Source organism: Athene noctua, chromosome 5 (assembly GCF_965140245.1).
Source record: "Athene noctua chromosome 5, bAthNoc1.hap1.1, whole genome shotgun sequence".
NCBI classification, from domain to species: Eukaryota; Metazoa; Chordata; class Aves; order Strigiformes; family Strigidae; genus Athene; species Athene noctua.
Window position 1 is genome coordinate 45,899,051 of NC_134041.1, and position 10,319 is coordinate 45,909,369.

General features: G+C 49.3%; 1 protein-coding gene across 2 annotated transcripts in view; it reads left to right on the forward strand.

Moving 5' to 3' along the window:
• Positions 1-10,303, forward strand: part of SEC31B (SEC31 homolog B, COPII coat complex component) — an 81,663-nt gene extending 71,360 nt beyond the window's left edge. For both annotated transcript variants that reach the window (XM_074907335.1, XM_074907336.1), the window contains exon 26: positions 9,507-10,303. In XM_074907335.1, coding sequence (XP_074763436.1) covers positions 9,507-9,935 — 429 coding nt within the window. In that variant the 3' untranslated portion in view covers positions 9,936-10,303. The remainder of the gene's footprint in view (positions 1-9,506) is intronic.
• The last annotated feature ends 16 nt before the right edge of the window (positions 10,304-10,319 follow it).

Below are 10,319 nucleotides of genomic sequence, written 5' to 3' on the forward strand. Positions count from 1 at the left end.
ACTTCCTATAGCACACTTAGGAGGAAGAAGATATTCCCCACAGCCACCAATTCCCTCTGGCAAGCAGTGGCAAGGATTTCACTGAGATTTCAACAAACAAATTTCATGGCTAGTGGCTTGTTTGGTCAAAAAGGTTGTCCTGTGCTAACACTGTCTGTCCTAGCTGGGTCTGCAGGTTCCACCATGAAGAGGTATGAGTGCCACACTGTCTATAACATGTTTCTCCCAAACAGGTGGTGTAAATTCCTTTTACTTTATTAGGGGATAGTGTTAGGGAGAAATACAGATTACAACCGCTACTTATTAAAATATCTTTTATTCATTAGCTGCTGTTGTTAATAGAATCAAGGTGTTACTAGTAATAGCAGGTGACTATTCACAACACACCACTCATTTATGTTCACGTATTAGCTGGAGCAACCGTTGGGAGACCAACCCCAATGTGCACACTCAGAAGCAGAAGGTCATCATGACGCATCACTGGCTTCTAGGTAGGTCTTTAGAAATTCCTTCAGAGGGCACTTTGTTTCAGCAGCTGTATACATAACTCTGTTCTTCACCTGCATATAGCAGCCACTGCCCTCCTGGGTGTGATCCAAGTTATACAACCTGTTGTAGATGCTAATGTGTGCTGGCAACCTTGTACAGTATTAGACTCTGGTGGCCTAAGTTTATCAGTTCTTGCAAATTCATCAGGATTACTTGTCTCCAAAGTTTATCAGTCCTTTGGAAACTTTCACATAATATCTTCTTAGCATATATCTTTCTTGTCTTTGGCCTGTGATGTTTTCTGGTAACTATTTCTCCATCTGAATCTATAGAAACATACAGAACTTAAACACACACACTTGTACAAAGGTGGCTTTTATGATACCAAGAGGTAGCACTTTACTGGGATGGTGGAAGATATGCGTCCTTGGCAGAGTATGTGATATTGTGCCATGAGGTGGGCTCGAACTCATAGGGAATAGCTGGATGGATCAGTACTTGGGCACACTGACATCATCATCTTTACATGGATGGAGTCAATATTTATCTACTCCAAGTGGTCCCAGAGCCAATATGTGACACAAAGAAAGGCTCCCTGTCAGAGCTCTCCTTTGTGTTTTGCAGACTGTTTGGGGTATTCCCCTTCTCTGCTGTTCCCTGATCTCTCCATCCATGGAGGTGTAATTCCCTTCCTATTTTAAAGCATGTGTTTGGGCATACCAACTGTATGACCAATCTTCCTGTCTCCCCTTTTGACCAAAACTATTCAGTTATACTCTTTAGAGATATATGAACATGTAACAAGTTCAGGTAGACTAATTCTGGTTCCTGATTTTTAATAGTATCCATGGAGTTTTGTCCTGTCTCAGCATTTCTGCCTTCAGGACATTCCTTCTAACACTTTACAGAATTGCATCTGGACATGCAGAGGTATTTCCTCTGGTGATCCAACTGTCTCATATATGGAGCAACGGCCTCCTCTGATAGCTGCGTTGTAATGCCAGGCCTGACTGCTGGTGAAGAACAGTTTCTGGCAGACTCTAGAACGGTTAAGAGGAGGACTGTAACTGTGTGGGACCCCACAGCTAGCAAATTACACCTCTGCCGTATATGGGAACGTGGCAGAGCGGGATAGCCAAAGCTTCCAAACCAGGAGAGAGCTCTCTGGGATCTTAGCCATATGGCATGCTGCGCTGCTTACTCGTGAATAGGTTCGCTTGGGGCTTTCCTATACATGCGGTTAATGAGATAGTCTACTCTTTCAGCAGGTCTCAATTAGTCTGGCTCCTTTGTGAGCAGCACTGGCTCAGTCTGGCAGCTTCACCAGTGGTCTTGGTTGGCTTTCCCTGGTTTCGCCCAGACACGTAAGTCTTGGTCTCCTGCTGCTCAAAGAGGAAACACCTTTACTGGCTGCACAGCAAGGATCTCCAAAGAAGTCTGGGCTATAGTTGGTGTGTAGCTGGCAAGCCTGGAGAAAGGAGTGTTTATCATCTTGGGTGTCCACAGTGGAGGAAAGAGGTGAGTGCTCTGAAACTCTTCCTACCAAAGAGGGTCCTGCCCTGAGCAACCCAAATAAGGGTTGGGTGAAGGGACACTGTAACAGAGAAGTCTGTGGGCCCCTGATGACCAATTACATAGGCCCTTCCCTACTGCAGGATCCCTCAGGTCTTTGTTCCCCATTTTACCAGGAGGGCTGGCTTTCAGTGCAACTGCAGCAGCCAGTGGGGAGAGAGGACCCAGTTGGTCTTATCTGCCATCAGCCCCATGCTCTGACCCATGTCATGGTCAGCTGCAGGGGAATCAGGAGGCACAGGGGGATCTGACTAGTGTAACCAAGGAAACGGGAAGAGACAGCTTTTCAGAAAGAACCAGAATAGAGAAACACTCTGAATGAATACTTCATTTTGGTGGGGAAAATTGAGAGGATTGTGCTGCTGTGCTGGACGGTTAGCCGTGTAGCTATTACCTGTGATGGTGGAGGTGAGGTCGGCAGGTGTGTAGGTTAGCATACATTGCACATCTTTACATTGCTGGCATTTTCTGTTAGGTTTCAAAAGCATTCAGAAGTCTCCCACAGAATCATAAATTTAAAACAGATAATGTTTTTTGGCTCATACAATAAAAAGTATAAACCAGCAGGAAAGCATAAAAAGGCCATGCTGACAGGTCAGTAAAGAAGAGTCACTAGCTGTGGACTTAAGTGCTACAGGTTGTTTCACAAAGCCAAGTTTCTTACTCAGTTTATTACAGAGTTGTCACATGGAAAAGCAGAGGCATGTGCAGCCCTTATTGACAGACCATGGTCTGCATGGACTTTGCTGGAGAGTTGCAGTGCCAAACAGCTTCTTTTTTTTTTTAATCCGTTTATGCAAATAATGATAGACACCCTGTCAGCCATGGCAACTGTGCCATTTGTTATCTGTCATGCTCTTAACTGGAATTAGCTCCTACTCCCATTTCCCTGCTGGAAATTCAAACAGCTGAACTTCAACAGCCAGGTTATTTCTCAGCCTCTGCTGTCCATTTCTCGGAGACAGTACTCTTGTAATCACTATCTTGCAGTAAGAACATTTTTGTATTGGTGTCCCCATCTCCTCAGCAGGAAAAGCTGCCTAACCCTGTCCTCTCACCATGGAAAAGCTATTTACAAACACAGGAGGAAGGAGGCACTTTTTCAGTCGTTATAAATCTGAGCTTTTACTGGGAGATGCTTTATCTACACCAGCTAATCTAGAGTGTCTCAGTATTTTTCACTGAGAATGGGAGGAATTATCTTTAAGGGGGTGGATTATCTTTAGGGTAACTCACTTTCTAAGTGAGCACTGCTCTCTTTTACTGCCACACTGGGGCCCTTTCATGACCAGGAATGGGTTCTCTTCTCCCCACTAGCCTTATATGGAAGGAAAGTGAGTGAATTTAATAGGCTAACGGGCGCTGAAGTGGGGTTTGCGTGAAAGATGCAATGTCTGATCCCAGCCTGGCCTTATAAATACTATTTGTATGCCTTGAGCAGTCCTATGCATTTAAGCATGGCAGTGAACAGCAAGCACATTTATAAGTATGTGTGTGGTACCACCCTTTGTGCTAGAGCTAATGACAGGAGGCCAGGAAAGCTATCTGCCCTACCTCTTGGAGACCAGAGAAGGTCAGGGGCCATGGGCACTGACACTATATGCTATGCCCAGGCAAACATTTGGGTTAGAAATATCTGTATATACTGGCCAGATGGAAGGGAGGTGTATCTTTATTGTGCAACTAAAGGGCAAAGGGACTGTCCTTAGCATTTGCTGAGCTGAGTTCACTTGTGCTCCAGTGACTGTGCTGTTGAGCAGCAGAGCAGGGTGGGCAGGAGACAGAAAAGGGAAAGGGTTTATCCAGCTGAACAGAAATCTGTTACAGCACACCATGATACTGGGGCTGAACAAAAGTAACTCAGCGGGGCAGAGAAAATTCAGTCAAGCTGATTACTGACAAAGACACGTCAGGCAATTAGTGATCCTTGCAGTATGTCCTGTGCCCACTCAGGTAGAAGAAGGAGCTGGCAGTAAATACACTGCTAAAGAATGAAATGTGTCCAGTTCCCATGGCAGAAGCATCTATTATCAGTCTGTGCTGTTCTGTTAGCTTGAGACATCCAGATGAGGATGCAGGCATAGAACAAACCAGGTATTAGGAGAGGTGTACCTCAATCCATCAATCATTCAAAAGCATTAAGTATTTGAATGTGCAGTTAGAACTGATTTGATTCTCTTAAGAGAAAAACATGTGCATGCACCTCCTGGGAGAGGGTGTTTTACTTTCAGTGCTTCAGTGTCTCTCATTGCAGAGGAGTTTGGTTCTGGCAAGCGTTTCTGCAAGCAGCAAAGCACAGGATAGTATTCTGCTCTGGTTTTCCTCAAAGGCTGAGGAATGGCCTGAGGACCTACCTGGTGAACCTCACAGAAAGAGGAACACCTGAACTCTAAGCAGAGCAGATAAGACAGAAGGTTTGTACCATGACCATTTGGGTTATAACATCCCTAACCACACTCTGGCTTCCCTGTGCTAGATGTGGAATGTGAAGTCTCTCCTCTGTAGAGCACAGCAGAAAATGTGGGAAGGAGGAAAGCAGCATCTGCGCCAGTTCCTGGAGGATTAGGAGACCTGCCCAGTATCATGTAAGAAGCCCATAGCAGAGTGGGAACCAAACAAATGCATTAGTAGTGACTCAAACACCAGGCTGGCACAGCCCAAGGGGTATAAAACTGCATCATCCTTCTGACCAGCTAAATTCCAATGACATCTTGCCAGCAGAAAATGTGGTCATCGTAACTGAATCACTGCCTGAAACCAGAAATCTCATCTTGGAGGAGAAAAAAATGTTCTGGCCATTTTGAAAGGTTTTGATTTGGTTATTTTCAAAATGAAATGCTTCTAGCTTTTGTTTGGAATAACTCTTCAGCTGCATTTGTGTGCAAAGGTGCTGATTATGTGTATTATGATGGAAGGAGTAAAATCAAAAAGAAAGGAAGGAAAATACTTTTGACGCTGAGAGAACTGCCTCATGAACAATCAACCAGGCAAGGCAGCTGGGAGATCACAGCCTTTTGTATGTCTTCAGATAAGTCCAAAAAGACTGGGAAGTTTTTCCATCGATTTTTCACCTTTCTGAATCCAAATGAAAGCTAGTAGTGATATAATTTATGTGAAATGAAAATTTCCATTTCTGATGCTCCTCTAATACAACCCCTTATGCTCTGCCTGCACGTGACTCAGCTTAACTGGAATCAGAGAGACTAGAGACAAAGAAAAACCACAGAAAATAAATCCCACATGGATATTAAAATAAAGCTAGTGCACTGTTAGTAGCAATTCTAAAGAGCCTTGATATTTCCTGAGAATTCCCATGTGTCTGCAATATCTTCCACAGCATCACTCCCAGCATGTTATGTGGTCATTAGTCCGAAGAACATACTCATTCATTTATGGGTTTGAGATGGGCTTGTTACTCAGGAGTGGCAAACTGAATTATGAGCTTCATTCCGAAAGATTCAATATTTATTGTGTGCCATCAGACATCTTGATAATTTGATGGCTGGACTTCTCAGAAGCTTGGAGTATTAAAAACAAAGCTGGGGGGAACTAAACTGCAAGATGTGGAAGGAATGACATGGGGGAACAGGAATGTCACCTCCAAAGCTGGGTGGGATCCTAGGGCTCTGATTCCAGCCCTCTGTGTCCCCATGCTGCAGCAGAGGCCACCCTGAGAGCAGAATTTAGAGCAGAGTAACTACTGGCATCTACTTCTCATCCTGACCCACCTGCCTGACAATGGTGTGAAGCTTTCCAGAGGAAGGCTTCATACCAAAGGTCCATCCTGCCCCATGTCATGTCCCATGTCATGTCCCATGTCCATACGACCTGGTTATGGACTTTGTTTGAGTGAGTCTGTCTAAACCCTTTGTGAACCTGTTGAAGCTCTCTGCTGCCACGACATCCTGTGGCAACAATTTCCAGAAGTTTATCACCTCCTGCATAAGAAAGGAAACAAAAGTGCTCTTTGTCAAGTGCATCTAAAATTTTCGTTTCAAGTTTTCAGTAATTCCTGGAGCATTTTGAACTTCCTTAGCTCTGAACTAGGAAGCCGAGTCACAGACCAAAGCCACCAAGATGCCTTAGATAACATGTTTCTTGCTCTGAGCACTCGGAGCCTGTGCTTTTGTGGGTCGTTGCTGGGGAGTTGATGGCTCTCCTCATTAAAATCCAGGTGTGGAACTCATTGTACCAAATTCATAAATCTAAAAGGCAGGCATCCAACAACTAATCCAGGTGTCCGTATATAGAAGTTACAGAGGCACCACCAGCAGATGATTCATCCTTTTCTAAAACAGGTATCTGACTGCTGCTGTGAGTCACTGCAGGAACCGCCTCCCTGTCTCTCTTGACTCCAGAGGATGCTTATTTAACTAGAGTGGATTTCATACAGAAGTTTAAAATTGCTGAAGTTAGTTGAAACCTGCCCCTGACATCTTTGTCCTGTGAAAAGAGGCACCTGAAGTCTATGTCATCTTGGAAGAATATTGGCTGAAGGGGGATAGTGGGCATGTGAGTGTAGGGTAGCCTGATGCCCTGTTACCTGCTTGAGGTGGGAAAACATCCTGACCTCAGTCACTGCTGTAGTCTTTCAGTGCTTTTAAATTAATTATCTTGGTTTTCTAGCGATGCCCTTCCCAGTGGTCACCCAAGAATGATGCATCTAAGCATTGTTTCTTTGGGATTCAGAGTCAGGTCAGATCTATTTTAGGTGGTAAGATGGCATGGTATGTGGATCACCAGTATTTAATTAGGCAGCTCAGAAAGGCAAGAAAGAGGAGCAGTATTATGTTTGTGTAAGTATCTTCCTGTTTCTGAATATTAAAAATTGCATGGCAGGTGTCACCAGAATTGGCTGATTAGCTTAGAAACCATTCATTTTATATATCTGTGTACAGGTGTGAGAATCTGAAGCTTCTCTGTAGATGAAGGGACAAGTATTTATGACCATTTTCTCAAAATGACAATTTTGCTTGGCTGATAAAGATGGTCACAGCCATTTTCAAAAAGGATAGGCATTTCTTCTGAGTGCTAAAGACCAGCGTTTTGTAAAAAGCTATTTCAGGAGAACTGAAAAAAAATGTAAAACAAGAAGATGTGTTTGTTACAAAGCCAAACTGTCATGTAACAGCTGTCCTCACTATGGTCTCCATTATGAAATACTATTTGTTCTGCACAGTGCTCTCTCTTTCCATGCAGTTTAAAAAGAAGTAAGGTTGCCTTTTAAGTTAAGAATTCCAAGTGAGGATTTGTTTTCATGTAATTCCAACTTTCAATATAGAGTCACAAAATGAGCTCATTATAACACATGTAGGAGAATGGTGGGGTTTTAGGCTTCTCTCCCAAATCTAAGTATCCTGCTTTATGATTGATACTTGCATGTGTGTTTATATACATATATGTATTTGGGTGTGACTGTGCCCACACACATACCAGATTATAATTTTGTCTCCTGGATTTTTTATACCGCCTTTTTAAAGCTAAACCAGGAGCTCATTTCTAAACGGAAGCTGAGGTGCCCGTACATGACTCCGGCGTCTGATGCTTTCTGAGAAAGTACTCCCAGGGGCAGCAGCGGGGGTGCCGACCGTGCGGGGTGATGCTCACGAGGGGCTGCCGGAGCGCCGGGGAAGGGCCGCGCCTCCCCGGGCGTCCTGCGCCCTCCCGCCCCGCGGCAGCCCCGGCCGAGCAGCGCGGGGTGGGCGCAGCCCCTCGGTCCGCCGCGGGGCTCGGCAGGCGGCGCGGAGTCGGCCTCAGGCCGGCGGGGGGAGCGTGGGCCTGCGCCCCGGCGAGGCGCGGCGAGGCGTGGGCCGCGGCGCTGCCGAGCGGGGCCCGCCGGAGGTGCGGCGGGGCGCGGATTGGGCCAGGCCGGATCAGACAAGCGCGGCGCGGCGGCGATTGGCCCTGCCGGGGTCAGGAGCTGCCGGCTGCCGTCAGCACACGGCCGGCGCTCCGCCGCGGCCCCGGGATGACCGGCAGTAACCCTCAGCCTACTCCGCTGTTTGGTTCGGATTTTTTTTTTTCTTTCTCCTTTCCTTTTTTGTGCGCCGTCAGCCGGTTGCGGCTGTGCCGTGGCGGGCGGCCCAGCCAATGGCCGTGGGTGGCGTGCGTGGCAGGTCCCCCGCTCGCCCTTGCAGCCAGGCGAGGGGCATCGCAGAAACGTGGCCTCTTGTGCCCGCGGCTCCGCGGAGCCCGAGCCGGCGGGGCTCGGCTCCGCGCGCAGGACAGCACCGCGGGAGGTGGGAGTTTGCGGTGGGGTGGGCACCGCTAGGGTGGGGTACAGCCGCGGGCACCCCGCTCCTCGGAACACGCGCCGGCACGGCCCTGCTGCTGCCGGCCACGGCAGCCGGCACCGGAGCGCTGCCCGCCGGGCAGGGAGGCCGCCGGGCTCCCCAGGGAAGGGGACTCTGGGGCGGGGCTGAGGCCCCTTGGCTGGGCGTTAAGCAGACGGCAGCCGTCTGGCACGCAGGGCTGCTGTGGTGCCATCTCCTCCACGTGCTCTCTTGTGACTTTGTTCGCTTCCCCCCTGCTCCCCAGGAGGTCTCCGCAGCCTTCTGGGGTCCTGGCCCCTCTTGCAGGTTTCTCGCTGTGGTGGGAGGCCGCGGTTCGGTGCAGAGCTGGTGCCCAGCCCTGGGGGGTCCCGGCGGGACCGCTGCACTCCCTAGGACACCCTCTCAGGTCCTGGGCTCCGTAAGCTGAGCTCCCCGCAACTGTGGCCCCTCCATCCCAGCTCTGGGGAGGGGATTGCAGCTGGAACCTGCCCCCGCCCCAGGACCACACTGGCATCTCCTGCGTGTTCTGTCCAGAGCGAGAAGATGCAGCAAACCCTCCACCTGGGTGCCGGCAGCCAGCAGCACCGGCCCGCAGCCCTCCCTGCTCCCCTGGCTGGCTCTGAACAAGCAGACATTTGTTTGCCTGCCCTCTCCTCCCCAGCAGAGCCGGCTGGATCGTTAACCCTTCCCTCCCCCTCCCTGGTGGGTGGGAGATCTTCAGAGAAGCAAAATTGGGGTGCGTTGGAATTGCAACCCTAATTCACAGATTACACAGGAAACAGGGAAGAATAATCATGCGTGAATCACTTCCAGGCAACAAGCTCAAAATGCTGAGCTGGCGCTGCTGAAGGGCTTGACAGTATAGGAAAACATATTTTGAGCAGGGGATTTAATAACAGCCTTTAACAAAAAGGGAGAGGCCGAGATCTGAATTCTACTCTCATGAAATCTAGAGAGAGGGATCATTAACTTTATTTTTAGGCTTGGCTGAATAATTGGGAGGTTTGAAGATTTGCCTTCTCTGTTTCACTTGTTTCAGGAGGGGCCATGCTGGCATAGCTGGGAATAAAAACACACTGGTTTATCAAGAAGCAGCGCCTCTCTGTCACTTCCAGGGGCATACTTCTGCGACCAGCTGATGAGGCAGAGTATTATGTTTACTTTTTTCCCCAGGTCAGGACAGCCACACATCACATTGCCTGGGCTGGAGAATACGGCTGCTGGAAGAGCCCGCATCTTCCTCCTAACACCCTCTTCTCCCTCCCTCCCCCCTGCACTCCCCCACGCTCCCGTTTGCAGGGTGCTGGCTCTGGCCTTCCCTCCGAAAGGGCTCTCCTGCAGCCGCAGCTGCAGCTGGAAGCCAGGGCCTGGGCCAGTTTTGCCGAGGAATTGAGCATGCTGGCTGCAAGGGGCCCGCGGCACCAGCCAGCAAGAGGGCCGGATCAGGGGGCCCGGGTGCTGCAGGTGGTAAAGCTCTGGCAAACGAGGGCATCCCCTCTGCCTGCTCCCGCGTGGAGAAGCTGGTGCCGTGCGGCCACAGCATTATTCCCTGCTACAACTGGATGTTCAGAAGGCAGTTGGGTGGGGGAGTCGGGAAGCTAACACCATAAGTCAGACTCGGCCTAGGGATTTCCCACTTCGCCTTTCACTTCCCTCCCGCCGCCAAAGGGGTGGGGAGAGCAGGGACGCTCACTCTTGCAAGAGGAAAATTCCCCTCGCCGAGAGGTTAATGAACCCGCCTGACGCGGTGGCGGCGGTGCCTGCCCGGGGAGCCGCGCTGCCGGTATTACGTGTTGTGCTGCATGTATATCCCTCGGCCGCAGGGCTCTGGCAAGAGGCCCCGGCTGCAATTAACCTGCAGTAACCCCGCGGCGCAGGGGCAGCCTTGGCGTGCCTGCCCGGGCTGCGCGGGAGTATGAAAGCCATTATAATCCGCTCATTCACGGCGCTTAAAGAGACAGAGGTTTTTTCCCTGGTTCTCCTGGA